General features: G+C 39.9%; 1 protein-coding gene across 1 annotated transcript in view; it reads right to left on the minus strand.

The window, feature by feature from the left end:
* Positions 1-16111, minus strand: part of cog2 (component of oligomeric golgi complex 2) — a 37052-nt gene that overhangs the window by 1897 nt on the left and 19044 nt on the right. Inside the window, exons 9-17 of the mRNA XM_060926343.1 lie at positions 14897-15023; positions 13885-14024; positions 8508-8569; positions 8020-8171; positions 7691-7873; positions 5507-5579; positions 5262-5404; positions 2859-2998; positions 2589-2769 (exon numbers count right to left, since the gene is read on the minus strand). Coding sequence (XP_060782326.1) covers positions 2589-2769; positions 2859-2998; positions 5262-5404; positions 5507-5579; positions 7691-7873; positions 8020-8171; positions 8508-8569; positions 13885-14024; positions 14897-15023 — 1201 coding nt within the window. The remainder of the gene's footprint in view (positions 1-2588; positions 2770-2858; positions 2999-5261; positions 5405-5506; positions 5580-7690; positions 7874-8019; positions 8172-8507; positions 8570-13884; positions 14025-14896; positions 15024-16111) is intronic.

Below are 16111 nucleotides of genomic sequence, written 5' to 3' on the forward strand. Positions count from 1 at the left end.
CACTGTATTTTATCAAGTCCAAAAACACAGCCATCTCCCAGGAGATTTTAGAGCACTTCATGCTTCCATCTGCTGACGAGCTTTTTGGAGATGCTGATTTTCCTTTTTCAGCAGGACTTAGCACCTACCCACAGTGCCAAAACTACTACCAAATGGTTTGCTGACCATGATATTACAGTGCTTGATTGGCCAGCCAACTTGCCTGACCTGAACCCCATAGAGAATCTATGGGGTATTGTCAAGAGGAAGATGAGAAACACCCGACCCAAAAATACAGATACGCTGAAGGCCACTATCAAAGCAACCTGGGCTTCAATAACACCTCAGCAGTGCCACAGACTGATCACCTCCATGCCACACCGCATTGATGCAGTAATTCATGGTAAAGGAGCCCCAACCAAGTATTGAGTGTATAAATGAATATACTTTTCAGAAGTTGGACATTTCTGTATTGTAAATCCTTTTTTTGACTGATCTTAGGGAATATTCTAATAATTTGAGATACTGGATTTCTGATTTTCATGAGCTATAAGCCATAATCATCAGAATTAAAACAAAAAAAGGCTTTAAATATTTCACTTTACATGTAATGAATATAGAATATATGAAAGTTTACCTTTTTGAATTAAATTATGAAAATAAGGAACTTTTTCATGGTATTCTAATTTTTTGAGATGCACTAGTATATCACTCACTCACACACACACACACATATATACATACATTTTATATATATATATATATATATATATATATATATATATATATATATATATATATATGTGTGTGTGTATATATATATATATATATATATATATATATACACACACACACACACACACATATATATATATATACACACACACACACACACACATATATATATATATATATATATAATGTGTATGAGAGAGATGAATACGAGTGTGAGAGGGGGATATTACACGGTTGCATGAAAATATGAAGTTTGTCTTTGAGTGGGAAACCTATATCAAGTGAGCAAAGTGAATGAGTGAAAATATTTTCAACACGAGGAGATAAACTTCATATCTTTGCACCATTGTGTAATGTTACTTATATATTATACAGACATATCCCCCCCCCCCCCCCCCCCAAAAAAAAAAAAAAAAAAAAACACCCACAAGTTAATCAAAAGAATTTTCATTTTGAACCGGTTTGCCATTTTGACCACGCATGTCGAGTCAGTGAGAAAATACTGGGCGTGACGTCATCGGCGTGAAATGTCGGAAAATGTGTCACTCAGATCCGCGATGTATTTTGTATGACAAATGCGAGTTTTTCCAACACGAGAAGATAAACTTCATATCTTCAAGCCAACTTATGATTTTATTATATACAGTAGACACAAACAAAAAAAGTACCCAAATTTATCAAAATTCATTCATTTCCTCACGAGGGACAGATTTCTGACATGGTTTTATTTCTCCATGTAGCCCATATTAAAAATATGAGTGGAGTATTTCCCAGTAAAACACTCATGTCCATGTAACATAAAAAAAAATATATATATATATATATATATATATATATATATATATATATATATATATATATATATATGATGCCCACATACTGAAAGAAAATTACTATTATTATGCAACACCATTATAATAAAAGGTGATGCACACCATACCCTGAGCTTTTATTATAATAATGATGCACACCATACCCAACAACCTTTATGAATACAAAAATGCAAAAAAATAAATTAATAAATACATTAAAAAAGATTAAAAAAAAAAACAAAAACATGGGCATTCAGTTTTCTGCACACACACACACACACACACACACACACACAGATCTACCCAGATATTTTCGGTAGCTTACAGATTAACTGATTGTGTGAAAATGTAAAGTTGCACACAAACAGTGGGGGTGATCCTGGAGAGAATATACCAGAAGAGATGGCACCATGGCGGCACGGTGGTGTAGTGGTTAGCGCTGTCGCCTCACAGCAAGAAGGTCCTGGGTTCGAGCCCCGGGGCCGGCGAGGGCCTTTCTGTGTGGAGTTTGCATGTTCTCCCCGTGTCCGCGTGGGTTTCCTCCGGGTGCTCCGGTTTCCCCCACAGTCCAAAGACATGCAGGTTAGGTTAACTGGTGACTCTAAATTGAGCGTAGGTGTGAATGTGAGTGTGAATGGTTGTCTGTGTCTGTGTGTCAGCCCTGTGATGACCTGGCGACTTGTCCAGGGTGTACCCCGCCTTTCGCCCGTAGTCAGCTGGGATAGGCTCCAGCTCGCCTGCGACCCTGTAGAACAGGATAAAGGCCAGGAACTCAAAAATCTGGTGTGACGGCTCCTTTTAAGGAACCACGGCTATGTCCATTTTTTACTGACCAAACAGGTTATAATCCCACCTTCTTTTGTGAACTCAGTTCACCTACAAGTCAGTGCCAAACAAAGTTAAAAATTATTTTAAGCATCAAAGCGACAAGCAGATTCGCCTTGCTAACCTACTTACAAATCTTTTTCTTATTATTACGTTACCCCGATTCAGGTCAATCATTGCCCCGATCCAAGTCTGTTACACCCCTAGCATGTGTGTGGTATTTTGATCTGAAGATACCTGCTCTCCGAGGTACTCCACATCCAGGGCCAACTGCACTCGGATCTTGCTGTCGTCTGAGGGCCCAGCGTTGGCTCCAGCTGTGCTTGTTGTGGCGGTTTTTCTCGCCTGTTTCAGCCTCTTCAGACTCTCCTCCATCTTCCGCACAGAGCTCAGCACGTCAGATATGGTCTCAAAGTATCTGAAATAATATTGAGATACTGTATTATGATACATTATCAATACACCGCATCATGAACCAACTTGATACTTGCACAAGAATACATTTACCTGTGAGTGCAGTCTGAAAGTGCAACACGGAGCCACTCCTGGATGATGGAGGCCTTCACCACTCCTGTAGAGTCAGTGAGCAGCTGATGTAGGGGTTGCAGAGCGTTATCCATATAAGCTGAAGCTCTGGTGGGCACCTCCTGTTATGGATGACAAAAAGTACATTATCTCAACAAATACATTGAGGGCACCGTCTTTCAAACTGAAAATGTTCATCCAGAAAAGAAGAAAACATTTTACTTGTTAACATTTGATCAACTACAGCTTAAATAACTTCACTTGCCACTTATAGCAGATTTGAATGCTGTCTCAGTATCTCTCAGTCATTCATTTATGAAATTTACGTTAGGGTTCCTCAACTCTGACCTTGGAGTGCAGGACTGCAGTGGGGATTTCTCTGCTCTAAAGGCCCGGTCCCACAATACTGATAACTATAAATAAATCTGCCCCCTACAGTTTGTGTGGTTGGCGCTCATACCAGACAGATAACAATACAGCATCTATAGCCCAGGCCTGGGTTTATCGGTATCGGTGAGATTTCTTCTGGAGTGATTCCACCCCCAGGTCTGGATCTGATCCGATAAAACATCTGACCAATCAGGTAACTGCATGCATGTGATGTCTGAGCACGTGCTATTTTTCCTGGGCATCTTTGTACATCATGAAGTCACAGAATACAGATTCACGGAAAATAAAAATAAAAAAATATAATACAAAAGCATGGATCTTTTATTCACAGATATATGATTTTCCATGAGGACGGCACGGTGGTGTAGTGGTTAGCGCTGTCGCCTCACAGCAAGAAGGTCCTGGGTTCGAGCCCTGGGGCCAGCGAGGGTCTTTCTGTGTGGAGTTTGCATGTTCTCCCCGTGTCCGCGTGGGTTTCCTCCGGGTGCTCCGGTTTCCCCCACAGTCCAAAGACATGCAGGTTAGGTTAACTGGTGACTCTAAATTGACCGTAGGTGTGAATGTGAGTGTGAATGGTTGTCTGTGTCTATGTGTCAGCCCTGTGATGACCTGGCGACTTGTCCAGGGTGTACCCCGCCTTTCGCCCGTAGTCAGCTGGGATAGGCTCCAGCTTGCCTGCGACCCTGTAGAAGGATAAAGCGGCTAGAGATAATGAGATGAGATGATTTTCCATGAAATATCAATAGTCAATTAAAGGACAACTGAAGTCATTTTTAAACTTGCTTCATTTCTTAATGGGTTATTCAATTACATTTTCAGTTTTAGTAACCTTATATCACGACTCATATTGGCAACTAATTGCAATTAAATATTATACTTATCGGCCTATTCGGTTTTTAGTCATGTTGAATTTAGTTCACGGCAGGCGTCGCTTATCCGCGCGATCTTCACGAGACTTGTGCGAGACTTCGAAATGTGAAGTGTCAGCCAGGTGTCAGTGCCGCCATTTTGAAAACTGTTTTCCAAATGAAATATTGCACAAAAACGAGTTTAAATGACGATTACTGCTTACTTTTTTCAAACTTTCCTGATTGCTATCAAAACAAACAAAACTTCCGGCTTGATTACGTCAGCATTCAAAAGAGGGCGCGCGTGCATTTTGACAACGTTGGCAGATGTTGGTCACTTTGATTCCCGCCGTACGTTTTACTTCCGTCCTACGATGCCTCGCACAGGTCTCAACGAATCTCGTTTACGGTCATTGCTTTGACATACGGACTGATATATTACAGAGCGCATTTCAAACACTCAGAACGTGCTATAGCAGTGACAAAATAGCTATCAAAGATGCATTCCTATATTTAATAAAATGAGAGAAATAGAATTTTGATGATTAAAAAAAATTTGCCTTCAGTTCTCCTTTAATAAACATAAATACAGGTAAGATCTTTTAATTATGAATTTCAGCAGTCCAAACATTTGTTTTAGACGTCTTAATATCTTTTTTTATCCATGATATATCATCCGTATTAAAATCCATAACCACTCCATATTTTATATCCTTTTTTTATTATATTTCTGTAATCCGTGACCTATCCATATTTTGTCAGTCACCGGAGTATGTGCATGGGTTGTTTCGAAGTCCAAGCTGTATAGTATGACCCAGAATAATGTGCTACTACTTGGAAAAAAAAACTTCCATGACTATTCCTAAATTACATGCATTTATTCACCTGAGTGGCAGCACCAACCGATATTATAGTCGGGATTATAGTTGTGGTGTGACTGCTCCAGACTGGAACTAAATTCAGGCAGAGGTATAGTCTTAATTATTGATGTGGAACCAGGCCCCAACACAACCTACCAAACTGGTCAGGTAAATCAGGTGTCTAAAAACAGATCACCAAACCATACTGGTTGCTTGATCTCCTCAATCTGGAGTTAGGAAACCCTGTACGAAAAAGTCATTATTGTGTGCCGTTCACACCAGCAGACCTTATTGGTCCTTCTGTAAAGTCGGGGAACTTCTGATGCATTTTTCAGGAAGCGGAAGCTCCTCTCGGTCAGATTCTGAGTCATTCTGCTGTTTAGTGTTGGGACGCACCCAGCCAACGCTGCTTTAGAGTCGTCCAAGGCATCTGGGGTTCAAAAGCAGAGAGATGGTATTTTTAAAAAAAAGCTCCACATGAGTACGTTTATATGATATAAACTCTCGCTCGACATGCAACACTGACAGATACCTGATACAAGTGCAAGGTTCTGGAACCCAATTTCCAGCAATCTCTCCTTAACCATATTGGAGATGTCAGGAATCTGAAACCATGATAACATGAACAACAAAGACTCATTCAATATCAAGATGTTCACACAGGAGTGGGCTCAATTTTTGTCATGTACAATCTAGTGGCATTAAAGTGCATATTCTGGACCAATTTCATTTTTTTTTAAAATATGAAAGTACATCCCTTTACACACTCATCCAGAAGGGTAATTTTGCACAAGGCCGTCTACAGCAGAAAAAAATAAAATAAAACTCGTCTGGAAAAATCCCAAGGGAGTCTGGAGCCAGATTCGTGACGTTACCTGCAGAAGCGCCAGCAGGCTACGCGAGCTTTGCACGGTTTCAGTGCACAGCCTGTGTAGACCAAGCGCTCCCATTTCTCTCTCATTGTCCGGTCTTTTGGGAAACGATGAGTACTAATCCCATCAAGATTGGTGTTGCTACACCCTCCTACGATACATCTGTTAACCATTTTAATAATTACGCGATAACGTTGAAGACATTTGCAGAAAACCACCAGGTCGTTTTCTCATAAACAAACCAGCGCTGACGTAGGATTCAGAGGGAGGCGTCCCGCACGCGACGTCACGAAAATCAATGTTTCCTGGGAAATCCAAATGCCGAGTTTTTTCAGAGGCGGACCAATTCACCTCAAATGGCTTGATTTCAACTGAATTTTTCTGGTATTGCACAAGGTAAAAAAAATTGCAGAGAATGCAGAATGTTACAGATATTTGACCAAAGTTTAATATAAAATAGGAGAATTACATTGATCTTGCTCCTGAATTTACCCGTGATATGCACTTTAAGGCAAGCTACCTAGTTTAATCTTGAAGTTCAATGACTGCACAGTTCTACATCTCATCTTACTGAAGTAGAAGTAAGAAACTAATAAACACCTAGGATAAGTGGTTAAACATATTCAAGACATGATATTCTCTATACCAGGGGTTCTCAATTTTTGTAGCCAGGAACAGTAAAATAAATTGCCACAGACCGTCCTAGCATCAATTTACTTTGTGAAAATTATATAAACGTTGAGGATTATATTTAGTCGATTTATTAGAACTGACTTCATTTCCACCAACAGAACACATAGGTTTAAGCTGATATTATTTACAGGCTCACTGAGTTATTGAGGTTTGGATTAAACCCAAGTGAGCAAGTGAAATAAGCCCATATCTATAAAAACCTGATCATAAATTTAAAAAAAAAAAAAAAAAACTTCCACCCTGCAACTAAGCTTTAAAGGTAGACTGCTTTTCAGATTTTTCAAGTTTAGGTCATTTAAAAAAAAAAAAGAATTTTCCCGACACCTAATTATTTTTGTTCAGTGGACCGAAAGCTACCGAATTTGAATCACAGACTTCCAATTTTATTAGTTTTTTTTTTTTTTTTAAACAGAACAATTAATGAATTTAGAGCCACATGGCCCTAAATTCTCCAGTATTTTTTCCTGCTTCTTCACCATGACCCAGTTCAAGATACTAACATCATGCATCACGCGATGGGCTTTCCCTGTCCGTGCAAGGCATTGTGGGATACAAATTTGAAACAGGAGAGAAAAACAGAGGACGTGAGTGTGCGAAAGAAACGCGAAAGACCGACTACAGTAATGGAATGTGAGAAGAAAAAGACGTTATGTTGCGAAGGAAAGGAAATGCAGGACCAAACTAATAAATATCGGCAGTCAGCGAGCACCTCGGTGTGATCAGCTGCTCGTTTAGCGACAGAATGATGGAACTGTCAGTGCACGCTCAAAGGTAAACCTGTAGATGGCAGTAACGCAACACTGGATGCCAGCTGCTGTAAAACCCAAAAGAAGAAAAAGGAAGTAGAAGAAAATGGTAAACCTGCGTATGTGCACACAGACTTCCTCGACTGAACGAAGCGAGCAATTTCATACGCATTATTTGCTCGGGAATCCCCTCAAATTAAATAACTTCCCAGCCACAGAGTGGCCTGTTTTCTTTCGAGATATTACAGAAATAAACATATATCACAATGAACAAATTTCAGAGGGAACTAAATTTCACCAATTTTATGAAATCAAAAGTCCGTCTAGCTTTTTATTTAAAAAAAAAAAAAACCCAGACAACATTTCGAGAACATTTTGCTCTATACAGTGTTGTCCCATCGGTACCTGTTCCTGTAACTGATCCACATCAGCAGCAATGAAAACAAGCTGTTTGGTGGACAGGACTGTAGGACCACCGCTCTCGCTGTCTGCGTCCTGAGAGGTACGGCTCGACGTGGAGGAGGCAGAGCTTGGAAGAGGCCTTGTGGCTTCTTTGGTGGTTTCTGAAGGCGGGGTTTTTGTTAGGACCTAGAGGAATGCAGAGAGATGATAGAACACACGACGACAGCGCCACAAGGTGAGGTGATCCGTCATATCTTTAAATTTGGCTATTGTAAAAACAATAGGATACAAGAGGAAATGTCTGCACAGGCTGAGTGCTTTATCTGCTGTACCTCAGTGAGAAAGGTGGCATAACGGGAGAGGAGCTGCAGCGTTAGCTTCCAGAATCGATGAGCAAGAGGGGGCAGGTAGACACGCTCTGCCCAACACCTGCATACACAGCTCCATAACACATCAGTCACTTGTAGCCGGTAGTGGCTCCCCGCTACACACACACACAGAGTTATTAATGCAGCTAATTAAATGTTGTGCCTACATCTTATCTAACCCTATCCTTAACCTCCAAAAGGAAAACCATTTAGCTCTTCTTTGTTGTTCAAACTATGCTTTTTTTTTTTAAATAAAATGCAGTACTCCAATCCTTGTGGACATTTTAATCTCCACCAAGAAATAATAACATGCTCACACCCATAAACTAATTCCATTTTAAAGTCAGTATTATTTGCATAACATTACAAACTCAGCAGATTTCCTCAGAGTCATTCTGTTTTTCATTTATTAAGCATTTTTTTTTCCTCTGTATGATCACTTGGAGACTAACCTGGAGCTGCTTTTAATCCATCTACAGTGGCATTTTCCAGATATCCGGCAATCTCCTTGTACCTGAAAAACACATCCAGGGCAATGAATTTAATGGAGTGTGCAGCAAATTTCTTAAATAATGGTTAATAATAGGAGTTGTTTTACAACCACTAAAGTCCTTTGTTTATATATTTGTGTTTTGGGCTGTCAGGTGTAGGTGCAATTGGTAATTAAGTGATCAATCTCATTAAATCAGTCTCATTACTTAATCTCATTAAATCAGTCTCATTACTTAATCTCATTAAATCAGTCTCATTGAATCAGTCTCATTAATTAATACCATTAATTTTGGTGCTTAATAATAAGTTACCAAACAGCTAAATTATGGTATATTCCAAATTATTATGATCACTTGCCGTATTACATAACTCATATGCACCTTGGAATTCTTTTGAGATTGGATGGCTTCAAAAATATCGGTACAACACACAGTTTAACAGAATAATTGAATTTATTATAACGATGTACATTCAATAAAGTCAGCAGATATATACATATAAGCAAGCATAAACAGTGTGTGTGTTGTGTGTGTGTGTGTGTGTGTGTGAGAGAGAGAGTGAGTGATGTGTGCGAGTGATTGGAATCTTATCTGAGGTATGTGTGTGTGTGTGTGTGTGTGTGTGTGTGTGTGTGTGTGTGTGTGTGTGTGTGTGAGAGAGAGAGTGAGTGATGTGTGCGAGTGATTGGAATCTTATCTGAGGTATGTGTGTGTTATCTGAGGTGTGGGGGTCACCACGTGGGATTTGAGGAGAACAAAGGAGTTAACTTTGGTTGCTAGCTAAGATATGTTTGTGTGTGTGTGGCCACGTGTGGAGACAAAGATTAGCCTTGTGTTGCTAGCTAAGGCCAAAGAATTCTACCTCGTGGGGTTAAGAACAAAAGGTGTGTGTGTGTGTGTGTGTGTGTGTGTGTGTCCCCTAAACAGAGGGTTAGCCTTGCTTGCTAACGAGACAAAAGAATTAGCCGTGATAGCTAACTCCACTAGCTTATAACACTACTAAATCCACTGAAATCTTGATGAGGTCAAAATATGTGTAATGATGAAATTAAAGTGTTAGAAAGGAAAAGAGAGCATGCAAAACCTATCAAACAATTGAGAGATCAAAACAAAATAGAACAATCATCAATTCAACACGCTGCGTGTCTACAGTGTAAACAATTAAACCGTTCCTGAGTTTAAATTCACACTACTTAATAAAACTAATTCCTAAGACTAGTCTTTTTGCCCAAATGCCAATCTTACTTCAGTATCTCGCCTCTACGCAAGATTATGAGATGATGTTCCGAGACTTTTGGAGTTTCACAGTTGTGGAGGCGTCCGTGAAGCGCAGAGGATTTCTTGGTCCGACGCGTGGTCGTTCGTGATGAAAAGAAGTCTCTGATCAAACAATGTGCACAGCACTTTAATTAGAAGGAATCCGGTCGCTTCTAATTTTAAATGAACTGCTTTGGGCTGCAGTCATACATACTTATAATGAACAAATGAAACCGGTTGCACTCGATCTGAGTTTAAAATCGCGCGATTCTGGATTTTTACCGTGGCCAGTGGTAAACAAAGAAATCGCGCTAAATCGTGGATCTTGCGAGAAAGACGTCTTTTCTTGGGTTTTCTGGTGCAGGGTATCTCTGTGTCTGGACGGCTTGAAATCCAAGACGAGAGAGAGAGAGAGCGAGCTGGGAGTTGCCGGGTTACTTATGGCTTCCTGGAGGATGTGACGTAGGTGATCCCGCCCAGCCGTGACGCAGGTCAACGCGGAAGCTGGCCGATGGGACCTGTAGTTTCTTAAAAGGGACTGTGTGTGCCTACACAGGTAACATTTTGTCACGTTCAGATTGGTTTTTAAATTTTTCCTTCAATTTGGTCACCTGCCATTTCCAAAGCAGCAGCCAGCTCTCCCCAATCATGACCTCTAATATGCCCAGGTCAGACGGCAGAAAGACGCATGCTGCGACCTGAGATTGATCAGGTGGCGACCGACTGCAGGTGGACGCAGGCATTTTGCGTCAAATCCTTCGTTATGGTCAGACGTCTTGCAAGACGCAGTGTTTTTAAGCTGAATCTTGTCACGAGCCAGCCGGGAACATCTAGGTCCTGATGCGATCCTTCACCCCATTCCCCGGTTTTCCCCGCACTGCGGCCAGCACACCCGTCTCTCATCAGCTCATCAAACATGAAGTGAAGATTCAGACACACCGTCAACTAAAGCCGCCACATATTAAGTGTGTGCCGTGTCGGTGTTAATCGATGTGTTTATCGGCAGGACAAAAAATACAGAAGAATTCCGAATCATATCGTGTATGAGTCAGGCTGTCGGTTTTTTCACTACTGTGCATGCATATAACGCATCTCGTTGAATATCGCGGTAATCACGTGTAGTATTGGACCAGGTGGGTGGAGCACAGAAGCACGGCAGGCCAGAACTGAGTTCTCAATGAACTATTGCTAGCTTTTCAGCCTTTTATCACTTCCCAGGCGCGCGCACGCACACACACACACACGCGCGTGTTCTGGTTGGGGAGAGAGAGCTCCTTTCTCTGCTCTCCTCTCCTTTTAAAGGGCACAGTCACTGGGGAAGACACACAAACACAGCTTAATCCCCATCAGGTGCAATGGTTCCACCATAGACAAACATAGATGCCGCCTTCTGCGTAGAATCATACGTCATCCTCGCTGCCATATTGGATGTGGCAAAGTGGAGATTCTTCAACCGTCTCTGGTATAGCATCTAGACAGTAGCCGAGAATAAAGATGCCTCATTCATGTGCTGCGTTTAACTGTACCAACAGGTTTACCGTCCAAACAAGATCACATGGGATTACCTTTCACCGGTGAGACTGGAAAAATACTTTTCATTGTATTTGGTCATTATAACGTAATTTTACGAACAGATTTTTCTGACTTTGTGGCTAATATGAAGTCTTGCGCATAATAGCCGCTCGGTGAAACCTGTCTCCAAACAACGAAGTATTTCCTTCGTAACTACGCTGACTGTTGTTAGTTGCTTAGCTAACTTTTCACATACTATGTAGGTTTCCCAAAAATAAAGACATGAAAAAGCAGTGGGAGACAGCTGTGCGACGGGAAGGGTTTTCTGCTACTCCGTCATCCATGCTCTGCAGTGAACACTTCAGAACAGAGGATTTTGACAGAACAGGTCAGACAGTCAGGATCAGAGAGGGAGCTGTTCCTTCAGTTTCCCAGCTCATCTCCACCAGGTAGGTTTATAGTCATAAGCAGTGTGAATTAGATAATACAGTGCCACACTATGATGAACGTTTTTGAACGTATGATGAATGTTTTTAACCTTTCTGAATGTGAAGGAATCAGTGATGTATTTTGTTTTGGTACGACGTTAGAACCTGGCCGAACTCAGTTTGGCGGTCATTCAGAATATTGACGGGTATTTCGCACACTATTTATAACCATCACATTAAAAGTTATATGTGTTGTTTTGATGCCTGTTTGTTTCCCCAAATATATACGTGTGTGTCTTAATGGGTGAATAAAAGGCATCGAGTTAAATATTATTATAGAAAGGGGCTTTATGAAGTTCAGTCCATTTACTTGCATTGGTTTATGGGGAAGATTTGCCACATCCAATATGGCGGACACTCTGACGTATCCCAGCAACGGGGCCACCAGCTCAATGCGGCGTCTATGTTTATATGTCTATGGGTTCCACCACTTACCTTCCCTGACTCCGCCCTCCATTCACAGACCGACGCTTGGCCACGCCCCTGCTGCCACATCACATTATCAAATTCAATAGATGTGGCCACATTATCGCCCATTTAAACACGTGTTTTTGTTGTTGTTTACATCTACATCTGCCAAAGCTACGCTGCGATGTGGAATTTTCTGAAAGGTGTACAGAAACCGCCAGAGACGGGGACAAAGTGACCTCGGTCTGAAAAGGAGAAACGACAAAGGACTTATAAGCAAACGTGGGAGCAGGGTAGGCCTTGGCTGCGATACAATTTTTATGGAATAATTAATTTTTTTCAAGTTGATTCGTAGTCAATATGAAGCTCCTAATGCTTTCTCTCTCATAAATGGTTAAATACAGAAAGCATGTTGGACATATTTTGGGTGCTATAGTCATGATAGTAATTATATTTGCTTTCAATACACGTACACCAAGTTGCCAAGTTTTCCAATATATTATTTGTTGATATTATATTATGGTGCTCTATGTTGTTCTCATTTATGTATTTAACAACAGTATCAAAATACTCAGGTCTTGAAATAAATGCACATTAGTCATGAACAATGGTAACTACTCTCTTGTGCGTTATTTTTGACAGAAGTAAAATTCATACATGAACAAATTTTGGCTAGTTGATTTTCTGTTTGGCTAGTTACTTTGGAAGGTAACTAGTCCGGCTGGCTGGCGAAAAAAAAAAATGAATTTCGAGCCCTGTACTTACATTTTAATCCCTTCTGGTACACAGTAGGGTTCAGTAGGATGGACTTGATAAGCCGAGGCTCAAAATAAACAACCCAGAGCACAGACAGTCCAACTCCTACATAATGACTGATTCAGCTTAATAATTCAATTTCACAAAATCCATTTTCATCATTTGCTGACGAAAATGACGACCATATTGTAATTTGTGTGAGTGATAATGTCAAATATCTTAAACTTTTCTTGAAATATAGCATTAGTAATTAGAAATCGATTCACATTTATTCTAGTAGTTCAAAGACAGACAAATGGCTTAGATTTATGCTGGAGATATGCAAAAGTATAGATATCTTTTTTTTTTTTTTTAATGGAAAAGTCTGAAAAAATAAAAACTATCAGTCAAGGATATTTCATAAGGTTTCCCCAAATTCCAGTTCAAATAACTAACAAATAAAAAAAAATAACTGCAGTCAGTCATTCTAACTATCTCTGGTGGGGAAAGCCATGGCCTAATGGAAGCAGCGTTGGAACAAAAAGGTCACCGGTTCAAGCCCCTGGACCAGCAGGAACAGCTGAAGTGCCCTCGAGCATCTGCTAAATGCAATCGATGTAATACAAAATAATGTTCAGTTATATAATAAAGGAGACGTTTCCCTTTCTCCCCCAATCATAATCATTATTATTATTATTGAGATTCTCTCCAGCTCTTTGGTGTTCTAGCTGGGTGCATCATTTTACATCTGAGTTCCTACCTGCGGCTTAGAGATGCAAAAGTAGTTTTGGTGGCATTAACTCATTTTATTAAAATGTTGTTGTTTACTTACTATTTGAAAATGTACCAAAAAGTCTGTTAGAAACCATGCGTCAAGATTTTTTTACAGGACGTCTGAAAGCAGCAGCAGCAGCAGGAACCTGCCCAGCATCACTCACCGCAACTGAAAGTACACAGGAAGGTTCCACTTGTTTTGGAAGCTTTGATAGGACGGGTGTGCTCGGAGTCTCTTTACACTCGCCTGAGATCCACACTGCCTTTCAAACTTCCGCACAAAGTCCATGCTAATGCAGTACCTCTGTAAGAAACCCAACAAAACAATGTCTGTGAGGATTAACAGGCCATTCAAGTCCTACTGAATGCCTCACAGTAATAAGTCCTTGCGACTGAATTTATATTTCATGCGATGACATTTCGGCGCATCATGAGTTCTGTTTTTTGGTGGAAAAATGCTTGTGTACGAGTCACATCTCTGACTTGACATTGAACTAACCCTCATCCTCTAAAGACAGAAACATGGCTGCATCCTGAAAAGTTAGAGAACAGATCTGAGTATCTCTCAGGGAGCAAGGCCAAGCCAATAGCTCAGGTATGTAGAGGGCATCTGGTGGAGGTGAAGGAATTCACTTCAAGGCCCTGTCAGCTGGTGTTCATAATTAGCTTCTTACTGTTAGCGATAGCTGCTGTGGTGAATTGACCTTTGGTAATTAATTAATAAATAAAGACTTCTTTGCAAACACGGCACAGATTCTGGACGGAGAAAACAACTGGTTTAGAAGAGTTATAAATAAGACCTGATAGTCAGACTGAAACAACTTTCTAAACAGGAGAGATCTGCAACACACAGAACACCTTTTTATAAGGCTGTGCTCATTTGTTTACACCCAGTGGTTTCACACTCATTCCCAACACCATGAGTCACAATGACAGGTGTGAATCACACACACACACACAAGGGGAAATTCTCATCGTTCGGCAGAAATGAAAAAGCCACTTGTATAAATGTCTTCGTGATAAAAACCCACTCACTAAACTGAGTACTTGCACATCAATGATTTCAGCTCACTAACACAAAAAGACAGAGATGCTACTTAAGCCTTCAACATCATATTAGGCTCCAAATGAGACTAAAAATGAACAGCTGAAGTGAATCATGTGTGTGTGTTTTACCTCATAAAAAGCATCAGGATTGCCAGGATTAAAAAGAGAAGGGATTCTTCCTTCAACACCTTTAATGGTCTCCGGCCAGACGGAGTTAACAAGGAAGTCATATCCAGGAACGACGTCAGCTTTGTCACTAAATATAAAGATTACACGATGTTATAAGTACAATTAAAAACATTTTCATAATCTGCAGACTGAACAGGTGCGTGGTGATCTGGGAAACCACTCACATGGTCACAGTTGCCATTTCATACTATGTTAGGTTTTTGTGTTTTGGTTTTTTTGTGCATGTATCGCACAAGTTACAGTAATTTAAAGTCTGGTTACTCTCAAAAATGAAGAGGGTGCACAAGTTCTCAAAAAAACAAGCAAACAAACAAACAAACAAACAAAAAAAAAAAACACCTGAGAAGCAGGTCTCGCAGAGGAAAAAGTCAGAATATATTTTATATTAGACTTAAACCCATTTTACTATCACATGTAACCAAGAATTTCATCAGAGCACAACATTTACTGCATGGGGACACACACACACACGGCATGTAACAATTTCCTGACTCTCAATACTGGGTTCATGATTCAGTTTTCCTACAGTATTCATGAATAAATAAATTCAAAAATTTTATTACAAACAAAATGCAATATTTATTTTCATATTCTTTATCAACTTAAAAGGTTCAATTAAAAAAACAAACAAAAAAACCCCCACTTTTCATTTTCCTAATGACCCACGATAATTTGCCAACATTTATAAAGGTTGGAGTAAAACAACCTATTAACTAAAAATTCCTTTTATTAAAAATGAAAAACTTAAATAGGCTTTTTCTTAAACATTTACCTTCATTTTTATTCTCTTGCTTTTTTTAAGCTTCCAGCAGTCTGTAAAAAGAGCTCTGATTTCTTGTTAAATCTATTTTTACAGTCAAATAGATCTGTTTGTTTGTTTTTTTAAGATCTGTTTTTGTACGTTTTCATGCCATTAGAGCTGTGTTACTTCCACCTAGGATAAAGGTCACATGCATTCCCATTATTTTGCATTATTGCACCCTGTGCTATCTAAACCACATGAATACCACTTGGAAAAACTAAAGATTACACAGCTTGTTGACAATCGCAATTTTTTTTTTATTTCATTAATTCAAGTTGCCATAAATTTGTATCACAATTTATTGTTGCACACTATATATAGTGTTATGTGTGTGAATTAGCCAGCTAGCTAGC

The sequence above is a fragment of the Neoarius graeffei genome, chromosome 7 (assembly GCF_027579695.1).
Source record: "Neoarius graeffei isolate fNeoGra1 chromosome 7, fNeoGra1.pri, whole genome shotgun sequence".
NCBI lineage: Eukaryota > Metazoa > Chordata > Actinopteri > Siluriformes > Ariidae > Neoarius > Neoarius graeffei.